General features: G+C 35.6%; 1 protein-coding gene across 3 annotated transcripts in view; it reads left to right on the top strand.

The window, feature by feature from the left end:
- The window catches only part of CNOT6L (CCR4-NOT transcription complex subunit 6 like), a 114,527-nt gene that overhangs the window by 52,471 nt on the left and 39,761 nt on the right, over positions 1–22,295 (top strand). For all 3 annotated transcript variants that reach the window (XM_027544841.1, XM_027544839.1, XM_027544840.1), the window contains exons 4-5: positions 1,147–1,232; positions 14,705–14,794. In XM_027544841.1, coding sequence (XP_027400642.1) covers positions 1,147–1,232; positions 14,705–14,794 — 176 coding nt within the window. The remainder of the gene's footprint in view (positions 1–1,146; positions 1,233–14,704; positions 14,795–22,295) is intronic.

Here is a 22,295-nt window from a genome sequence, read left to right as displayed (position 1 = left end):
GGAGGTTACTCATCTTAAAGTAAGTAGGCTTTCCATATGTATGTGAAGATTAAATGATATAAATTGTCTAAGCACAGTACTTGAGTTGGCCTTCATAGAATGCTTCTTTTCCTTCCTTCCTTTAAATTTGGAGTTTTCTAGCTGGAAATGTGCGTGTATTACCAATTTCTTTTGACAGACTTGAGGTGGGATAGGGCTAAAATACTTTATTCTTGCTTTACACTCAGGTGACAAATCTCATCAGAATTATTTGGGGCTAGACTAGTAGTAGACTGGAGTGGGTTGCCATTTCCTCCTCCAGGGGATCTTTCCGACCCAGGAATTGAACTCACGTCTCCTATGTCTCCTACGTTGCAGATGGATTCTTTACCCATTGAGGCATGGGGGAACCAATGAAAACAAAGATTGCTTTCCTGCCTTTTTACTGCTGAGTAGTAATGTTAAAAAATTGCTATCATATGTTTAAATTTAAACATTTAATATTTTAAAAATCTTGTTTTTTCACAATCCCTTTACTGTATGTGTTTTTTTTAATACTTCTTAGGTGTCTGATTTTATACCTTTTAGTCATTAATTAATAACACTGGCCATTTATTTTCTCTATAATCTGCCCCAAATTTCACAGTCATAAATTCAGATCTTCATGTGTGCTGTCCTGTTTATACTATCCTATGCTTTATTTTTAATGTTTATATTTTCTGTCAGTGATTGTTGTATCTTGAAGTGATTATAGTTGTAATGCTATGAAATTTGAATGGGTTACTGGCTACTGTGTAGTAAATCCTGAAGCTTATTAAAAAAAATTTTTTTCCCCTGTGATTGAGGCTGGGTTTGAGGATATCTGCTATCTTTGGGTACATAAAATCTCTCTCTCTCTTGATTTGTATCTGAGAGGAATTTTGGGTGAGCGACAAAAGGGAGTGGATTTGAGAGTGATACACAATTCCTATATCTTTAATTTGTGTTCGAGAATGAGTAAATTCATAGAAACACTGTTAATGAATGTGGTAGTTATAACATTTTGGAATGAATATAGAGAAATAATGCCTTGATTGTAGATATCACTCATGGTATCTTAAAAGGCAGGTTAAGAACAGCAACTGTGGATATGTTAATAAAGTTTGTTTTTTTTTTTCTTTAAAACAGGGAATTGCTTTTAAATAACAATCTGTTACGGGTTTTGCCTTATGAACTTGGTCGGCTCTTCCAGCTACAAACTCTAGGTTTGAAAGGTGAGTGATTTTTCTTTTTTAAATGATAGCATTGACACTCAGTATTGAGGCTGTGTTAACCTTTTAAAGGCCATTTTGGTTACAGTTAGGTCAGGTTTTAGTATAATTTTGAGAATATAACCATATGTTCCTCTTAAGAGAAAAGTGATTCTTCTGTATCAAATTGAGCTTCAGGATTTCAACAAGCTCCCATCATTTTAACAAGCCTGTATGGAGGGAACATTTTTTAATTTTATTTTTAATTTTCTGTAAACCTTTGAATTTTCTTAGAGGAGATATTTTAAGTTAACACTTAGCATTGTAGTTTTTTTTTTTTCTCATTTAAAAAAAAATTTAAAAACAATGATGTAACATAATAAATTATAACCTCAGTCAGAATGTCTGATTTTAATAGAGTAGATAGCATTAACATATTATATAAGGGAAAAGCATAACAGTAAAAATGAGCTACACATACTAAGTGTAGTTGTTTGTATATAAGCATATTAATCCATCCTCTGGTGGTATCATCTCAGTTTGGGATGAAAGTCATACTCAAATCACATAAATACTTGTTTTGTATGTTTTTCTCTTACAGCATAGCATAGGAAGACGGGCTTATTTTGAATGCAGAGGACTGTGTGTAGATTTACTGTATTGGTTAAACATTTTTTGTGCTAATAAGGAATGAACATTAATCAAAGCCTTATAAAATACACACTTTGTTTTTTTTTCCTTCTTCAAAGACTACTAAGTCTCATGAACATGTTCTGTTTGTGTTTGTTAAAGTCATACAATGGAGCATTAAGAAAGAAGCTCGAATAAGAGTGGTAGGATTGCTGATGTTACTTGTTGAAATGAATGAAATGAAAACAGTGGTATTAGGCTTCCTTATACAATTAACCCTTTGTAAATTAGGTCATTATATGAATGGTCTAACTTGTGATTTTAGTTTCTTTGTAGGATTTTACTGCTTTGTTTTTTTTTTTTAAATCATGTATGAAGTACAGACAGGGGGATACTTATCATCTAAAATATTTTCTTGAGGATTCACCCAAGGTGTGAATTTCACCTTACTCTCTATATGTTAAATCTTATTCTTATAGTTGAAACAATTATCCAGCTAGAGTTGGAGTGGGGGCTTCTGTTCCTCTTAATAAGTATGAATGGTTATCATTTTGTATAATCTTAGATTTCATGAAATAATGGAACTCACAATTTCATACTGGTTATAATAATTGTATATTTTTTTCTCCAAGGATAACTATTATTTCTTTCAAGATCAATCAGAAGGGCTGTTTTCCTCCTTCTCATATTGATGGAGAGCATGTTAATGACAAATGAATAATTTGCTATTGAACCCAGTTAGACTTAGCCTTTATACTTTGTAACATTCCTAAAAAAGCAAATATTATATATCTTCTGTTTCACAACTCTATTCCATGTTATCTCATGTAGAGACGTGTTCTCAGAAAATTTATACTGTGTACCAACTGAATGAATCATTCTGAATATCTATTGTCTCCTTAGTCCTTCATTCTTTTTTATTGGTTAAAATGTTAGTCTTCTAAACTATAATCTTTGGTTGGCCTTTGGTTTTAGAGATTTGTCTGCTGATGATTCACATTTGTTAAAATCTCCCTTTAGACTTTAAAGTCAGGCACCAGTTCTGCTTTACTAGATGCAACTTAGTTTTCTCTGTGCTCTTGAATAACTTCCTTTTCAGTAAACTTCAGTTTGTTCTGTGGTAAATGCCTGTATGCAGCCCTTTCCTCTTCTGTGAAGATTTGTTTTTCTGGCAGTGCTATTTTATGTTCAAGTAATCAGTATGGAGGAGTAAGGACCTTTTAGAAATGAAAGAAAATCAGAGCCCTTCCAACCTTCTTTCATAACTTTAAGATGGTAAAAAACAGGGTTGGTTTTATGAAGGAATAAAGGTCCCTAATGAATGGTAGCTGTATATTCTTAGGGAGGTAAAACTTGAAATAATTCATCATCAGTTTTAATAACCACGTAGTGGTATTTTGTGTCTAAAAAAGGGGGAGGGAGTAGAATGGAGCATTTAAAATAGTGTTGTGATATATTTAAAAGAAACAATGAAAATGGATTGCCTCTGAGATTCCATTTTGTCTTCAAAAAGGAGTGCCTTTCTTCCATTTCCTGTCTTCCTCTGAAGCATAGATACTGACATTTTGATAATGATTTTGATCATCCTGGCTCACCAAGTTAATTTTTAGAAATTCTGTTTTGAGACTTGAGGAGTATGAGTGGTGGGTTGGGTATTTTAGGCGTTAGGATAGGAAGAAGGCCAATTTAAAAACTACATACATGGCCAGTCCAGTAAGCTGGAAATGTTCTGTTAAGTCACTTAAAAAACAAATTCAAACTTTATTAGTTTTTATGAAAGAAAATGTGTAAGTTTTAAATAATTTGAAATTCATGTCCTAAGGTAAAGCAATGCTTTCTCTGACATACGGGCCAAAGAGTTCCTCAAGCATTAAACATTTATGTCCCCAAATAATAAAAAATTTATGACTTCAATAACTGTGAAAATTTCTACCTTTCTCCCACGAATTGCTTACCACCCTTGAAATAAAAAGGAGTGTGACAGTGTAAGATTCTTTTACTATGTGAACTTTTACATTCACTAAATATATCATAATATAAAAAGTAACATTTTAAAGAAAATAATAAAATGAATAACTACATATCCATTTATCTAACATTCTCAGTACCTTTTTAAAAGTAGCATTTTAAAAATCCAGTTGTCACTCATATAGGAGGCAAGGTACTTACTTCTGTATTATCTAATGAGCATCTATAAATCAGTAAGTGAAAGATAATCTATCAGAGAGCATTGTTGTTCAGTCGCTAAGTAGTGTCTGACTCTTTGTGACTCCATGAACAGCAGCACACCTGGCTTCCCTGTCCTTCACTATCTCCCAGAGTTTGCTCATACTCATGTCCATTGAGTCAGAGATGCCATCCAACCATATCATCCCCTGTCACTCCCTTCACCTCTTGCCCTCAATCTCTCCCAGCATCAGAGTCTTTTCCAATGAGTCGGCTCTTAACAGATGGCCAAAGTTTTGGAGCTTCAACATCAGTCCTTCCAGTGCGTATTCAGGGTTGATTTCCTTTAGGATTTGACTGGTTTGATCTCCTTGCTGTCCAAGGGACTCTAAAGAGTCTTCTCTAGCACCACAATTCAAAACCATCAATTCTTTGGCACTCAGCCTTCTTTATGGTCAGGCTCTCACAAACATGCATGACTATTGGAAAAATCATATCTTTGACCATACAGACCTTTGTTGGCAAAATGATATCTCTGGCTTTTTAATATGCTAAGTTTGTCATAATTTTTCTTCCAGGGAGCTTCTTATAATTTCGTGGCTGCAGTCACTGTCTGCAGTGATTTTGGAGCCCAAGAAAATAAAATCTGTCACTGTTCTTAGTTTTTCCCCATCTATTTGCCAGGAAGTGATGGGACCAGATGCCATGATCTTAGTTTTCTGAATGTTGAGTTTTAAACCCGCTTTGTCACTCTCCTCTTTCACTTTCATCAAGAGACTCTTTAGTTCCTCTTCACTTTGTGCCATTGGAATGTTACTGTCTGCATATCTGAGATTGTTGATATTTCTCCTGGCAATCTTGCTTCCAGCTTGTGAATCTCCTAGCCCGACATTTCTCATGAAGTACTCTGCATATAAGTTAAATAAGCAGGATGACAATATACAACCTTACACTCCTTCCCTAATCTTGAACCAGTCTGTTGTTCCGTGTCTGGTTCTAACTGTTGCTTCTTGTCCTGTACAGGTTTCTCAGGAGACAGGTAAGGTGGTCTGGTATTCTCATGTCTTTACGAGTTTTCCACAGTTTTTTGTGATCCACACAGTCAAAGACTTTAGCATAGTCAGTGAAGCAGATTTTTTTTAGAATTCCCTTGCATTTTCTAGGAATGTTGGCACTTTGATCTCTGGTTCCTCTGCCTTTTCTAAATCAAGATTATACATCTGGAAATTCTTGGTTCACGTACTGTTGAAGCTTAGCTTGAAGGATTTGAGCATGACCTTGCTAGCATGTGAAATGAGTTTAGTTATATGGTAGTTTAAACAAGCTACTAAGTTAGCCAATTATTGTTTCATGGGTAGTGGTAGAAGACATGAGACTCTTGGGTCAGAGACAAAGAACATTATCATTCAAGCTACAAGATGGGCCCAGACACCCGTTGTATACACACAGTTTGCATTGCAGTTGAGTAATCCAAGTCCAAAGGTCCAGCACTTTGCAAGCAAGCAACAAATATTATAGCTAACTACAAAAAGCTAGTCCTGCTTCCCCAGAGGTGCAAAGAGGTACATGGAAGTAGTGCTCTGGCTGCCTTGACCTATTTATTAATAGTTGCCTATTTAGCTACAGAACCTGCTCCATATCATGAGACAGATGAACCTCAGAATCAGTTACACTCTCTGAGAATGAGGAACGGAACACAGGGACACTGATGGACTGCCTTTCCTAACCATTTTTTTAAAGAGATTTTTCTTGTATGTTCACGAATAAGATAGACCTGTATTTTACTGTTCTTATTTAATTTTCTCAAAGAGTTTGCATAGTATGTAATTAATCCATTTCTTGAAATTTTTGTGGAACAAGGCTATAAAACTATCATTGCCTGGTGAAACTATCACCTCGATGTGTTGGTACTTATAAGAACCGTCAAGTCCTTCTAATTGTTCATGAGTTAGTTTTGCTGGACCATATCTGTAATATTGAAATTTTTTAGCTTTTTAAAGTTTTCAGATTTGTTTGCATAAAAGTGTTGATGATATTCTCTAGATATATTTTTAAGCTCTGTTTATATTACCCCTTTCTTCATTAGTAAGATTATTTGTGCCTTCTCTCTTTTTTCCTAATTTATTTCCCGAGGGGTTTGTCAGTTATGTTCTTTTCAGTGAATCAGTGTTGCCTTTTATTTTTTAAAAACTGGTTTGTTTCTGTTTTTCTTTATTCTGTTGTTCCATTTATCAGTATTACAATTTTTTCCTTTTTAAGTTGGATATATGGCTTATTCATACTTTGAGTTCCTTATTTGAAAATAAATAAAAGTATTTAAGATCATACATTTTTTTTGTCAAGACTAAATTTACTTGGCAGTTTTTTGGCATCCTATGCTTTTGATATGAAACATTATCATTGTTTTGGCCTAAGTATTATTATTATGCATGTGTGCCTGCTAATTCTCTTCAGTTGTGTCCAACTCTTTGTGACCCTATGGAGTGTAGCCCTCCAGGCTCCTCTGTCAATGGGATTCGCCAGGCAAGAATACTGGAGTAAGTAGCAATGCCCTTGTCCAGGGGAGCTTTCTGACTCAGGGATTGAACCTGTGTCTCTCATGTCTCCTGCATTGGCAGGCAGGTTCTTTACCATTTATGCCTCCTGGGAAACTTTATTATTAGGTTTATCATACCTTCTTTGACTCATCAGTTATTTAAAATTTCCATGCATGTGTGACTTTAGATTAGCTTTCTTTTATTGTTAGCTTTAAACTTAATTGCATTATAGGCAGTTAAGGTAGCCTGTATGAATCAGGTCTTTTACATCTATTGATTCTTGCTTTATGGCCTTGTATGTGATCAATTTTTATAAATGTTTCACTGCATCTGAAAAGAGTATTGTTTCTCTAATTGTTGGGCACACGTCTATATATATTTCTCCATTATATCAAATTTGTTGGTGTTCCTCAGATTTTCTGTATCTTTATAAATTTTTGGCTGTTTGCTTTTTGAATAATTAAGTTGTATATGCTAACATTTCCATTTAAATTCTGGATTTGTTCATTTTCCCCATGTCGTTTTGTTAGCTTTTGCTTTATAGCCTTTGAGATTATTTTATTAGGTATACCATCTATGCCTGTATATTTCTCTTGTTGTTGTTCATTTGTTAAGTTGTGTCTGACTTTTGTGATCCCATGGACTGTAGCATGCCACCTTTCCCTGTTCCTCACTATTTTCCGGAGTTTGCTCAAATTCATATCCATTGAATCAGTGATACTGTCCAGCCATCTCATCCTCTATCTCCATCTTCTCCTTTTGCCTTCAATCTTTCCCAGCATCACGGTCTTTTCCAGTGAGTTGGTCGTTTACATCAGGTGGCCAAAGTATTGCTCTACCTTCAGGTAATTTGAACCTGATAGTATGTCTGAGTCTTTTGTTAGTGTTTTCATCTTATAGTCTTTGTTATCTAATGTAATAGCTATGCAAGTTTTCTTTTGGAAATTGTTTGAATGTATCTTTTTTCATTTGTTTACTTTTAGCCTTTCTGTGTACTTATGCTTAGATGTCTCTTACAAATAGTATATAATTGGTCTTTGTTCTTAATCTAGTCTGACTTTTTTTGTTTTTAATGTGTAGGTTCAAACCAGTTGCCTTAACTCTATTCCAGTTGTTGATATTCTTGTATTGTTGCCATCCTACAATTTGATTCCATTCTTTGTGTGATTTTTCTCTTTTTGCCTTTCTAAAACAGATTTTTTTCCCCTTGTTCATTTCTCAACCTGTGTACTTCTGTTGGTTTGGGATTTGTACATTTTATTTCTGGATTCTTAGTGATCACTCTTGAAATTGTATCTTGAATATAGTTTTGAAAAAATTAAATTTTTATCACCTTTTTTACCAAACCATTTGCATGGACTGAAAATGACCTCTTTGTTGACAGACATTCACATTTGGTAAATGTTGACAGATGTATGCAGTTGCATAACCACCAGTACAGTTGAGACATAAGATTGTTCTGGTATCCTCCAGAATTCATTTGTGTTTGTTGAAGTCAACACCTCCTCCTACTATCAGCCCTCGGCAAGTACTTTCCCAGAAATGTCATACATGGAAACATAGTATGTAAACTTTTGAGTCAGGATTCTTTCATTTAGCTTAATGTATTTGAGGTTCATCAGTGTTGTGTATTTTGATAGTGCATTTCTATTGCTGAGTAGTTTCTGACTGTGTGGACATACTACTAAATTTTATCTGTTCAAAGTTGAAGGACATGTGGGTTGTTTCCAGTTATGGTTGATTAGGGATTGTAAACATTTGTATAGATTTTTGTGTGAAGTAAGTTTCTCTTTTCCTTGGGTAAATAGATAGGACTGGAACTGCCAGGTGGTATGGTAAATGTATGTTAAACCTCATAAGAAACTGCCAGACTGTTTATCTGGCTGATAACGGAGCATAGTGGATTTTTCATTTTGTATTCCTGCCAAATATATGAGAGGATTTATTTGGCCGTGCCTTCTTGTCAGCACTTTTTGGTATTATCAGTATGTTCTATTTTTTTTCATCCTAGTACGCTATAGTAATATCTCATTGTGGTTTAAATTTGTCATTTCTCTGATGAGAAATTATGGCAACTTTTGCATAATTGATATTTTCTAATTACTGAGATTTTGAGAGTTCATGAAATGTTCTAGATTCAAGTTCCTTTTAAAAGTATGTTTTACAGATGTTTCCTGGCTTGTATGTTTATTTTCTTGATTAGAAACTTTTAAAAAGCAATTTTCCATTTCATTGCAGTCCCATTTATCACTTGTTTTTGTCTATGGTTTGTCTTTGGTGTCATACCTAAGATGTATTATTTGCCTTATTCAAGTACATGAAGATTTTCTTTTAGAAATTTTATAGTTAGGTTTTACATATAGGTCTGTGGTCTGTTTTGAGTTAATTTTTGTGTATATGGTGCAAAGTCTATTCATTTGTGTATGCACACCCAGTCATTCCAGCTGTTTATTGAAAAGATTATACTTTCTACATGAGTTTTCTTGCAACTTTGACAAAGTTATTATTTGACCCAAAGATATGTGGGTCTACTGTTAGATATATTATCTTATCCACTGATCTGTGCCAATACCAAAATGTTTGATTACTGTAGCTTTATGATAAGCTCTGAGATTATATAGTATGAGTTCTCCAACTCTGTAGTTATTTTTCAAAATTGCATTGACACATCTAAATGCTTTGCACTTCCATATAAGTTTTAGAATCAGCTTATAATTTTTGCAAAATATCCTGCTGGAATTTTAATTGGAATTGTATTGAATATGTAGATCAGTTTGGAGGAAGAATAAATATCATAATCTTGACACTTAATATTGACTCTTCCAATCTATGAATACTGTGTACCTCTTCATTTATGCACGTTTTTTTTTATTCCTTCAATGTTTTGTAGTTTTCAGCATGCAGATCTTTCAAATATTTTGCTAGATTTATATTTTTTTGCTGGATTTGCTGGTTATTTGATGTTATTGTAAATGATGTTGCCTTTTAAATGTCCAATTATTCACTGATATTTTATAGAATTATAATGCAGTTTATTTAAATGTATATTGACCTTGTCCCTTGAAACATTTGTAAACTTATTACTTCTAGGAACTTTTACAACCTTTTAATCTGTGAATACAGATCTTTTCATTTCTTTCTGTGTGCCTTTTTTTTTTTTTTTTGCTTTATCACACTGCCAAGGACAATATTAAATAGAAATGGTGACACTGCACATCCTTGCTCCATTCTCAATTTTATGGAGAAAAAGTGCTCAGTCTTTCATTGTGAATTATATTATTAATAGCTGCAAGTTTTCTGGTAGATGCTTTTTCAAGTTAAATAAATTTCCCTTCTGTTACTTTGGGCTTTCCTTGTGGCTCAACTGGTAAAGATCCGCCTGCAGTGCAGGAGGCCTGGGTTTCATCCCTGGGTTGGAAAGATCCTCTGGAGAAAGGATAGGCTACTTACTCCAGTATTCTGGCCTGGAGAATTCCATGGACTGTATAGAGTCCATGGTGGGGACAAAGAGCCGGACATGACTTTCACTTTTCACTTTCCTATTACTTCACTTTTGCTGAGGATTTTTGTCGTTAGTACAAGTTGAATTAGTCAAATACTTTCTCTGCAACTGTTGAGATGAGCATGACTTTTCTTCTTTACTTTATTTGCTAAATTATATTGGTGTTTTTTCAGTAATAATCAGCCTTCTGTCAATAGATAGAACTCACCTTCTTGTCCCATTTTAAATACCACTTGACCATAATGTGTTCTGTTTTTAATATATTGCTGAAATAACTGTATTGCTAGTGTTTTGTTGAAGATTTATACATTTATGATAATAAGACATTCTGTAGTATAATTTTTGCAGTGCTTTTGTCTGGCTTGATACCAGGATACTGCTGACTTTGTAAATTGAATTGAAAAGTGTTACTCAGACATCTTGAATAGTTTCCATTTATATTATTGCTTTCTTACCTTATGGGATGAATCTTCCAGTAAAAATATATGGGCCTGAAATTTTTTTTGTTGAAAAGTTCTTAACTAGTAATTCAGTTTTTCATTAATACAAGACATTGAGGTTATCCTTATCTCAATGTAGCCACTTCTGTTCTTTTGGTTACTGTTTGTAGGGTGTATCTCTTTCTGTAAAAGATTACTTTCAGTCTATTTTTGTCTTTATAGTGTGCCTTTTTAAGATAGCGTATAAGTCTTGTTTTATTAGTCATTCTGCAGTTCTCTGCTTTTTAATCTGAGTTTAATTCACTTACATCTAATGTGTTTGCTGATGAAGTGGGATTCATGTCAGTTATTTTGCTATTTGTTTTCTGTATGTGTTATGTTCTTTTTGTTCCACTGTCTCTCAATTAATGCCTTCTTTTGTGCTAGATGGATATTTTCCAGTGTACCAATTTAATTCCCTTGTTTCTTTTGCTGTATTATTTTGAGTTATTTTCTTAGTGATTACCTTAAAGATTACAGTTAACATCTTAGTTTACAGTAATTTAATTTGGACTAGTAGCAGTTTAATTTCAGTAATATAAAAGAACTTTGCATCTGTATCTCCATTCACTTCTCTTTTATGCTGCTATCATTACAAATATCATCTTTTTACCTTGTGTGCCTGTCAACATAGATTTCTGATTATTGCTGTGTGCAGTTATCTCTCAGATAGGAGGGAAGAAGTTAGAAAATTAAATGTACACTGTCTTTTATATGTTACTGTGTGGACTACCTTTACTGGTACTCTTGAGTTTTCATGTGGATTCAAGTTACTATTCTGTTTTCTTTCAGTTCAGCTAATAGAATCTGTTCAGTATTTCCTGAGGGGTTAGCATGCTAGTGAGAAACTCAGGTTTTGTTTGTTTGGGAATATCTTGCTATCCCCATTATTTTTGAAGGATATTTTTGCTGGATATAGAATTCCTAGGTTGAAAGTTCTTTTTATTTTTCCTTTAGTACTTGGAATGTGTTATTCTACTGCCTTTTGGCTTCTGTGGTTTCTGATGAGAAATCAGCTGTTAATCTTATTTTGAGGCTCGGTGCACCATGTGTCATGTCTATCTTAGATTCTTTGACTTTGCACAGTTTTATTACAATTTGTCCAGGGTCTCTCTTACATTTTATTTTACTTGGAATTTATTTGGCTTCTTCTGTTAATGTTTTTCATTAAATTTGGGATGCTTTTGACCATTATTTCTTTAAGTTTTTTTCCTGTTCTTTTCTCTCCTTCTCTTCTGGGACTCTCATTATGTATAAGTTGGTATACTTGTTGTCTGATAGATCTCTGAGCTCTGTTAATTTTTCTTCATTCTTTTTTCTTTCTTTTCCTCAGACTGTGTAATTTTAAATAACTTCTCTTCAAGGTCACACATCTTTTCTTCTACCCTCTGCTCTTGAGCCCTTCTAGTGATTTTTAAAAAAATTTTATAATTTCTATTTTGTTCCTTTTATAATTTCTGTTTATTTTTTGATATTCTTTATTTGGTGAGATGTCATTCTCATACTTTAATTCTTTAGGCATGGTTTTCTTCAGCTCTTTAAGCATATTAAAATAGTAGATTTCAAAGTTTTTTCTAGTAAATCCTTGGGTACAGTTTTTATTGTTTTTAGGGACAGTTTTTATTGATGGATTTCTTCTCTGTGTTTGGGACATACTCTCTTGTTTCTTTGTGTGTTTCTTAAGTTTTTGGTTAAGAATTGGGCTTTTAAAATAATGTGGCAACTTTGAAATTAGACTGTCTCCCCTTCCTGGGGTTGTCTGTTGTTGCTGCTTGTTGTGTATGTTGTTTGTTGCTTTAGTGATTTCTCAGAACTAATTTTGTAGGCTTTATCATATGTGACCATCGAAGTCTTTATTCAGTTTATGGTCAGTTAAGATTTTGATAAATGCCTGTAACCAGTAAGTCTCCCACTCTTGGCCAAGTGGCTGAGTGTGTGTTTGGGGGCAAACAATCAGTAATCAGCCAGGAAGTTTATAATTCTGCTTTGTCCTTCACTTCTTTCATTGCATAACCTCAACGACAGACAGAGGTGAGAGCTTAGGCTGTTTTTAGGTTTTTTCCTAAACATGTGCATAGGTCTCCGTATACATATTACCTCTGGAATCCCAGGAATATGTCAGAGCTTTTCAGAGCCCATATTTACATCTCATTTCCAAGCATTTTCTTTTAAACCTTTTGGTTAGTCTGCTGTTTGCTCCAGGTGTTTCCTTGATCTTGGGCACCAACAAATTTAAGACATTTACCAATGATAACTTCCACCCTCTCCTCCAGGAAGAAGTCTCTTAACTCTTGGCAAGAATCAACTTCCAATCTCTTTATATATTGGAGCAGAAAACAAAGTACTGATCTCTCTAGAGCTCCAATTTATCATACATTAAGATTTCTTGTTCTAAGTCCCATATTTTTATTGTCTCGTGCTTTACATCTTTTTGATGCCCAGTGGTGCATTCTGGGTAATTTCTTTGGATATAGTTTTCCTGTTCATTTGTTTTATTTTCAGCTGGTGTAATCTGCTACCTAACTCATTCATGGTTTCTTGTTTTGTTTCATTTTGTTTGTGTTGTTTTTTGGGCTTCCTTGGTGGCTCAGATGGTAAAGAACCAGCCTGCAGTGCAGGAGACCTGGGTTCAATCCCTGGATTGGAAAGATCCCCTGGAGAAGGAAATGACAACCCACTCCAGTGTTATTGCCTGGAGAATTCCATGGGCAGAGCATCCTGGCATGCCACAGTCCCTGGGGTCGCAAAGAGTTGGACATGACTGAGCAACTAACATACTTGAGCAGCGCCACACAGCATGTGGGATCTTAGTTCCCCAGGCAGGGATCTAACCTGCGCCCCTGCATTGGAAGTGTGGATTCTTAACTACTGGATTCCCAGGAAAGTCCCTCATTCATGGTCCCCACCCCCCAGTACTTTATTAGTTATGATTACATACAGTGCGTGCTTGCGTGCACACTCAGTTGCTTCAGCTGTGTCCAACTCTGCGACCCTGTAGACCATAGCCAGCCAGGCTCTTCTGTCCATGGGATACTCCAGGCAAGAATACTGGAGTGGGTAGCTATATCCTCCTCCAGGGGATCTTCCCAACCTAGGGATTGAACTTGCATCTCCTGCATTGCAGGTGAATTCTTTAGCACCGAGCCACCAGGGAAGCCCAATTGCATATAGTAAAATACCTAAATACTTAAAGATGCTGCTTGGCTAATTTTGACAAAAACACACATCTGTGAAACCACTACCTAGCTCAAGATGTAGAACATCTCCATCAACCCAGGAAGTTTCCTTTTCCACTTTCAAGTCAATTGGAAACCGCTCACCAGGTTTTCACCATGGTCGTATTATTTTACACTTCCACCAGCATCCTGCAACTTCTGAGAGTTCCAGGTTCTCCATGTTCTTTCTAACCACTGCATTGGTCAGTGTCATTTAATTTTAGATATTTGTGTTGGTGTGTGTTGTATTGAAGATTTTGTTTAATAGTTGGAACTTTCATTTCTGGAAGTTCTACACTTTTTGTTTTTTCAAATCTGTTTACTATTTTTGCATGCTTGTCTTAACAAATACTGTCTTTATTTCTTAAGAAAACATTTAGGCTGTTAACAGTAGCTTGTTTTGTTTTTAGTATTCAGATATCCCTGATCAATGTCATTTAAAAAATACTTATTTCCTTCTATATTTCACTAACTCATCTTGGTAATGATAAGTTTTCTTTTCACTTGAAGGATCTTCCTTTTCTCCATGTGTAATATTCTAACTAGGAAGACCCTCCTTTTTAATAATATCATTCATTCTTTCTCACACAAAGGCTGTTTTTCTTTCATTTAGAATATTGTCTTCAAAGATATATGTGGAACCTATGGGGTTACTTTGTGATATTACTTCAGAATTGACCAAGATTAATATGTATATTTGTGTGTGTATGTATGTATATATGTGATTTTGACACACCCAAATTATAGATAGGCAGTATAAACAGTGACATCTGAAAGAAATAGATCTTTTGAAGTTTTTCTTTATGACTGTCTCACCAGAGTATTTAATTCATATGATGTCTTTCAATTTATGTAACAGACTGAGTACAGTAAAAGTCACTTTAGAAAATTAGTATTTTGTTTTATCGTTTGTTTGTTTTGTCTTCCAATTGTAACTCTTAATAGATTTTATTTTTCTGTTCTTTAGGCAATCCTTTATCACAGGATATTCTCAATTTATACCAGGACCCAGATGGAACCCGAAAGCTACTGAACTTCATGCTTGACAATCTTGCAGGTAAATGTTAATTACAAAGCAGTAAACTCAACAGATATTACTGTTAGCTAAGTATCCCATGTTGCTTAAAAGCATCTGATCAGTTTTTAAAACTGCTTATAGGATGGAAGTTCTGGCATTAGTATATCCCATGGTAGTGGGACATTCTTTTTTTGCACACAGTCAGTGCTTTATATTTACCAAGCAATATATTAGGAGCATTAGTTACATTATCTTGTCAAATCTTTTAAGGAGTCTAGGAGATAGGAATTTTTACTGGCATTCTGAGATTGAGAGAATAAAATAATTAACTTAAATATGTGGCTGACAAATGTCAGAGCTGTGAACCCAAGATGGTCTTGCTCTTAACCACAAAGATACCTAGTTATCAGTTGTTTGAATTGGATGCAGATTACTTGGAACCCACACGTGGTACACATTTTTCATGAATGAAATGATTTGTTTGATTCACTCACCTTTGTGGAAATTATGCCAGCAAGATTTTAATTAAGCACATCATATTTATGTGATTAATATAGTTGTATTCCAAATGAAAATTTTTAATATAAGAAAGCTTTTAAGTATTTTGACTGAAATTTTTTTTTTTTTTTTGCTTAAACACTCAAAATACAGGTAAAATAATGGAGATGCTGCTAAATTCAAATATTTTTCCTGGAATAATGCCTTTCTAAAATACAGAATCCTGAAACAATGCTAGAGAAATCTAGATTCAAGCATAGAGGCCGTCATCACAATATTTTTGCAGTATGCTTTTTAATTCTGACATAGAAGACACCCATCTACATATGAAAAATTTTTTTAAATAGTAAGATTTACAATAAGGGGAAATCAAATTAATGTTATTTAAAATTTTTTTGGCTAAAAAGACAAAGTTGATTGATGGAGAGAGACATCAGATTTATTAAAGAAGTCCTTTTAGTATTTAGAATATGTGGTCATTTAAGTTGTATACAAATCATGTGTTTGTTATTTTCTTCTTGTTTTGAAATAGTATTTGTCTTGTCTGTATGAATATAGCCTGTTGACCCAGCCATATGGAATATGTGGTGTGTGTGTGTGTGTGTGTGTGATTTTTAAAGAGTTTTTCTTGTGTTTTAGATATAAGCTGTTTGTTGCTATGCATGTTGTAAATATCTTTTCCCATGCTGTTATTGGTTTTCACTCTCTTAATCTGTCTGTTGATGAACAGCAAAAGTTTAACATACTCTGCTTTATTGATCTTTTTAGTATGATACTGCTTTTGTGTTCTCTTTAAGAATTTTTCCCTACCTCAAGCTCATGGATGTATTCTGTGTTATTATCTAAAAGCTCTGTTTTTCACTTGTAACATTTAGAGCTATCATCTTCTTGGAACTGATGTTTGTGTAACACGGGATTCAATTTTTATAACTTTTCCATTTGTAAATTAAATTAACCCATAGCCATTTATTGAAAAGGCTGTCCTTTCATTACTATTTTTTGTGCCCTTTTGTCATGAACCATAAATGTTTGTATGGATTTATTTCTAGAACCTCTGCTTTTTGTTACCTTCTGTTAGTCTTTATGGCAATATAAAGTTGTTATTTACAGTAGCTTTATAAAATGTTTTGAGATGCAGTAGAGTAAATCTTCCCTCTTGATTTGATCATAAAGTCTTGGCTTATTTTGGCCCCATGCTTATTTTGCCTTATAGTTTCATTAAAATTGCTAGAAACAGCCTTTCAAATTTCTCCACTCCCCCAAGTGAAAGTGTAGGAATTTTATTGGGGATGCAGTAGACTGCTCAGCAACACAGGTTTGAACTGCACAGGTCCACTTAGATGCAGATTTCTTTTCAATGAATAGTACTATAGGATCTAAAATTGGTTGAATCTGTGATGTGGAACAGAGGATACAAAGGGCTGTAAGGTTATATGTGAAGGTGTTGACTGTGCAGGGATCAGGGTCACTATCCCTGTTTTTATTCAAGAATCTACTGTAGTTTGCTTTGCAAAGAATCAGTGTATTTACAATACTACATTTTCTTCTTCTTTTTTGTTTTTTTAAACTTTTCAGTTCAATCACTCAGTTGTGTCTGACTCTGAGACCCCAGGGACAGCAGCAAGCCAGGCCTCCTTGTCCATCACCAACTCCGAGTTTACTCAAACTCATGTCCATTGAGTCAGTGATGCCATCCAACCATCTCATCCTTTGTTGTCCCCTTCTCCTCCTGCCCTCAGTCTTTCCCAGCATTGGGGTCTTTTCAAATGAGTCAGCTCTTCACATCAGATGGCAAAAGTATTGGAGTTTCAGCTTCAACATCAGTCCTTCCAATGACACCCAGGACTGATCTCCTTTAGGATGGATTGGTTGGATCTCCTTGCTGTCCAGGGGACTCTCAAGAGTCTTCTCCAACACCACAGTTCAAAAGCATCAATTCTTTGGCACTCAGCTTTCTTTATAGTCCAACTCTCACATCCATACATGATTACTGGAAAAACCATAGCTTTGACTAGACAGACCTTTGTTGGCAAGGTAATATCTCTGCTTTTTAATATGCTGTCTAGATTGGTCATAACTTTTCTTCCAGTGAGTAAGCATCTTTTAATTTCATGGCTGCAATCACCATCTGCGGTGATTTTGGAGCCCCCCAAAATAAAGTCTGTCACTGTTTCTTCATCTATTGGCATAATGTGATGGGCCCAGATGCCATGATCTTAGTTTTCTGAATGTTGAGTTTTAAGCCAACTTTGTCACTCTCCTCTTTCACTTTCACCAAGAGGTGCTTTAATTCTTCTTCGCTTTCTGCCATAAGGGTGGTATTATCTGCGTATCTGAGGTTATTGATATTTCTTCTGGCAATCTTGATACCGCTTGTGCTTCATCCAGCTCAGTGTTTCTCATGATGTACTTTGCATATAAGTTAAATAAGCAGGGTGACAATATACAGCCTTGATGTACTCCTTTCCTGACTTGGAACCAGTCTGTTGTTCCATGTCCAGTTCTAACTGTTGCTTCCTGACCTGCATACAGATTTCTCAAGAGGCAGGTCAGGTGGTCTGGTATTCCCATCTCTTTCAGAATTTTCCACAGTTTATTGTGATCCACACAGTCAAAGGCTTTGGCATAGTCAAGAAAGCAGAAATAGATGTTTTTCTGGAACTCTCTTGCTTTTTCAATAATCCAGCAGATGTTGGCAATTTGATCACTGGTTCCTCTGCCTCTTCTAAAACCAGCTTGAACATCTGGAAGTTCACAGTTCACGTACTGTTGAAGCCTGGCTTGGAGAATTTTGAGCATTACTTTACTAGCGTGTGAGATGAGTGCAATTGTGCGGTAGTTTGAGCCTTCTTTGGCATTGCCTTTCTTAGGGATTGGAATGAAAACTGACCTTTTCGAGTCCTCTGGGCACTGCTGAGTTTTCCAAGTTTGCTGACAGATTGAGTGCAGCACTTTCACAGCATCATCTTTCAGGATTTGAAATAGCTCAACTGGAATTCCATCACCTCCACTAGCTTTGTTCATAGTGATACTTCCTAAGGTCCACTTGACTTCACATTCCTGAATATCTGTCTCTAGGTGAGTGATCATCATCATGGTTATCTGGGTTGTGAAGATCCTTTTTGTACAGTTGTTCTGTGTATTCTTGCCACCTCTTCTTAATATCTTCTGCTTCTGTTAGGTCCATACCATTTCTGTCCTTTATCGAGCCCATCTTTGCATGAAATGTTCCCTTGGTATCTCTAATTTTCTTGAAGAGATCTCTAGTCTTTCCCATTCTGTTGTTTTCCTCTGTTTCTTTGCATTGATTGCTGAGGAAGGCTTTCTTATCTCTCCTTGCTATTCTTTGTAACTCTGCATTCAAATGGATATATCTTTCCTTTTTTCCTTTGCTTTTGGCTTCTCTTCATTTCACAGCTATTTGTAAGGCTTTTTCAGACAACCACTTTGCTTTTTTGCATTTCTCTTTCTTGGGGATGGTCTTGATCCCTGTCTCCTGTACAATGTCATGAACCTCCGTCCATAGTTCATCAGGCACTCTTTCTATCAGATCTAATCCCTTGAATCTGTTTCTCACTTCTGCTGTATAATTGTAAGGGATTTGATTTAGGTCATACGTGAATGGTCTAGTGGTTTTCCCTACTTTCTTCAATTTAAGTTGGAATTTGTCAATAAGGAATTCATGGAGTGAGCCACAGTCAGCTCCTGGTCTTATTTTTGCTGTCTGTATAGAGCTTCTCCATCTTTGACTGTAAAGAATATAATCAGTCTGATTTTGGTATTGACCATCTGGTGATGTCCATGTGTAAAGTCTTCTCTCGTATTGTTGGAAGAGGGTGTTTGCTATGACTAGTGAGTTCTTTTGGCAAAACTCTATTAGCCTTTGCCCTGCTTCATTCTGTACTCCAGGGCCAAATCTGCCTGTTACTCCAGGTGTTTCTTGACTTCCTACTTTTGTATTCCAGTCCCCTATAATGAACGGGATATCTCTTTTGGGTGTTAGTTCTCGAGGGGCTTGTAGATTTTCGTAGAACCATTCAACTTCAGCTTCTTCAACATTACTGGTCGGGGCATAGACTTGGACTACCGTGATACTGAATGGTTTGCCTTGGAAACGAACAAAGATCATTCTGTCATTTTTGAGATTGCATCCAAGTACTCCTTTTCGGACTCCTGTTGACTATGATGGCTACTGCATTTCTTCTAAGGGATTTTTGCCCATAGTAGTAGATAATAATGGTCATCCATTCCAGTCCATTTTAGTTTGCTGAGTCCTAAATTGTCGACGTTCACTCTTGCCATCTCCTGTTAGACCACTTCCAATTTTCCTTGATTTTATTTTTATTTGCATTTATTTTTTGCAGCCTCCCCCTACCCCTGACCATAAGTTTTGTTTCTTCAGTTTCTTTTAGGATATCTTTTTCTTCTGTGCAATCTCCTCTTTTGGTTTAGGAACAATGTTCATTTTCAGTTCAGTTCAGTCGCTCAGTCATGTCCAAATCTTTGCGACTACATGGACCATGGCATGCCAGGCCTCCCTGTCCATCACCAACTCCTGGAGTCTACTTAGACTCATCTCCATTGAGTCAGTGATGCCATCCAACCATCTCATCCTCTGTCATCCCCTTCTCCTCCTGCCTTCAGTCTCTGTTTTTTACTATGCTGTCTAGGTTGGTCATACTTTCCTTCCAAGGAGTAAGCGTCTTTTAATTTCATGGCTGCAATTACCATCTGCAGTGATTTTGGAGCCCCAAAAAATCTGACACTGTTTCCACTGTTTCCTCATATATTTCCCATGAAGTGATGGGACCAGATGCCATGATCTTCGTTTTCTGAATGTTGAGCTTTAAGCCAACTTTTTCGTTCTCCTCTTTCACTTTCATCAAGAGGCATTTTAGTTCCTCTTTACTTTCTGCCATAAGGGTGGTGTTATCTGCATATCTGAGGTTATTGATATTTCTCCCAGCAATCTTGATTCCAGCTTGTGCTTCTTCCAGCCCAGTGTTTCTCATGATGTACTCTGCATATAATTTAAATAAACAAGGTGACAATATACAGCCTTAATGTAGTCCTCTTCCTATTTGGAACCAGTCTGTTGTTCTGTGTCCAGCAAAGAGTTTCAGAGAATACCAAGGAGAGATAAAAGCCTTCCTCAGCAATCAATGCAAAGAAGTAGAGGAAAACAACAGAATGGGAAAGACTAGAGATCTCTTCAAGAAAAGTAGAGATACCAGGAGAACATATCCCCTCATTTAATTTGTGTATTTATTAGACTGTTTACATTTAAAGTAAGAATTGATATGTAAAACTTGAAATCAGCCATTTTATTATTTGTAGTCTGTTTCCTTTATTTCTCCTTTATTTATCATTTGTTGGTTTCTTATGGGCTATTTAAACATTTTTTAGGATACCATCTTGTTTTATTTATGCTGTTTTAGAGTACCTGTCTTGTATAGTTTTCTTAATGATGACTTTTTAGATATCACAATATGCATACTTAGAACAGTCTATTGATAATAGTGCCTTCTCATTTTAAGCCAATTATTGATGCCCTACTTCCATCTGTGTCCCTTTGCCTTCTCCACTTTTAAAATATAACTGTCTCTAGTATGTCCTCTACTTACACTGAGAACCACATAGATGTTACAATTTTTGCTTCAGCTATCAGATACAATATAAGAAGCTCATGCAAAGAAGGTTAATCCACTACATTTATCCTTTCACGCATTCCTTGTTCTTTCCGTTTTGATGTTCCATTTTTTCTGCTGTTAACATTTTCTTTCTGTCTTAAGAGCTTCCTTTAGCCATTCTTTAAGGGGCAGTCTGCTAGCAACGAAGTCTTTTCGTTTTCTTTTGATAACATCTTCATTTTTCCTTGATTTATGAAGGCAAGTTCTGTTGGCCACAGAATTTGAGGTTGACAGTTATTTTCTTTTAGCTCTTGAAAAAATATTATATCAGTTCCTCTGGCACCATGGTTTTAGAAAGAAACCTATTGTTTCCTTTTAGGTAATGTGTCATTTTTCTGGTGTTTTTGAGATTCTTTGTCTTTAGTTTTTAGCAGTTTCATTATGATGTGGTTGGTGTCTGATTCTTTGGGTTTATTTTACTTGAAGTTTGTACATCTTCTTGAATGTGTAGGTTTATGTTGTTTGTTAAATTTGGGAATTTTTAGTCATTATCTCTTTGAATATTTTTTAAGTCTACATTCTGTCTCCTCTCTTTCTGAACTTTGATTTTATGAATCTTAGATCTTTTGAGGAACCCACAGGTTCCTCAGGCTTTTTTTTTTTTTTCTGTTTTCTTCTTGTTGAGTAAATTCTCTTGATTTGTTCTCAAATTCAATACTCTTAGGTTTGGTTGTCCATATTATTTTGCCCTTCTACTTCTATTGTGGGCTTCCCTTGTGGCTCAGCTGGTAAAGAATCTTCCTGCAATGCGAGAGACTGGGGTTCGATCCCTGTGTTGGGAAGATCCCCTGAAGGAGAGAAAGGCTACCCACTGCAGTATTCCAGCCTGGAGAATTCCATGGACTGTATAGTCCATGGAGTCGCAAAGAGTTGACACAACTGAGGTACTTTCACTTTCCACTTTTTTGCTGGGGTTTTCTATTTTTTCATCTGTTTCAAGAGAATTGGTAATTATGAAGCAGTTTTATGTTGACTGCTTTAAAATTTCTGTCAGATAATTTCAACAGCTGAATACCTCTGTGTTATTGTCTGTTGGTAGTCTTTTCTCAAATAAATTGTGATTTTCCTGGTCTTTGGTATGACCGGTGATTTTCACTTGTGCCCTGGATATTTTTTAATACTATGTTAGGAAACTCATGACCTTTTAAAAACCTCAGTAGCAGGCAACTGCCCAGTTTAGGTTTAGCATGTGGGTTTTGTTGGCTCTTCAGACTCAGCTGGCACCCTCACTGTGGGAAACCAGGCACAGTACTGTTGATCACTGTGAGGTGTGGGAAATCACACTTTTCTTACCCCCTCTCTCAGTGCCCCTCCAGGTCTATTCCTCATGGCTTCAGGACTGTCTAGCACTT

The sequence above is a fragment of the Bos indicus x Bos taurus genome, chromosome 6 (assembly GCF_003369695.1).
Source record: "Bos indicus x Bos taurus breed Angus x Brahman F1 hybrid chromosome 6, Bos_hybrid_MaternalHap_v2.0, whole genome shotgun sequence".
Taxonomy (NCBI): Eukaryota; Metazoa; Chordata; class Mammalia; order Artiodactyla; family Bovidae; genus Bos; species Bos indicus x Bos taurus.
This window is presented reverse-complemented; position numbering and strand designations above follow the sequence as displayed.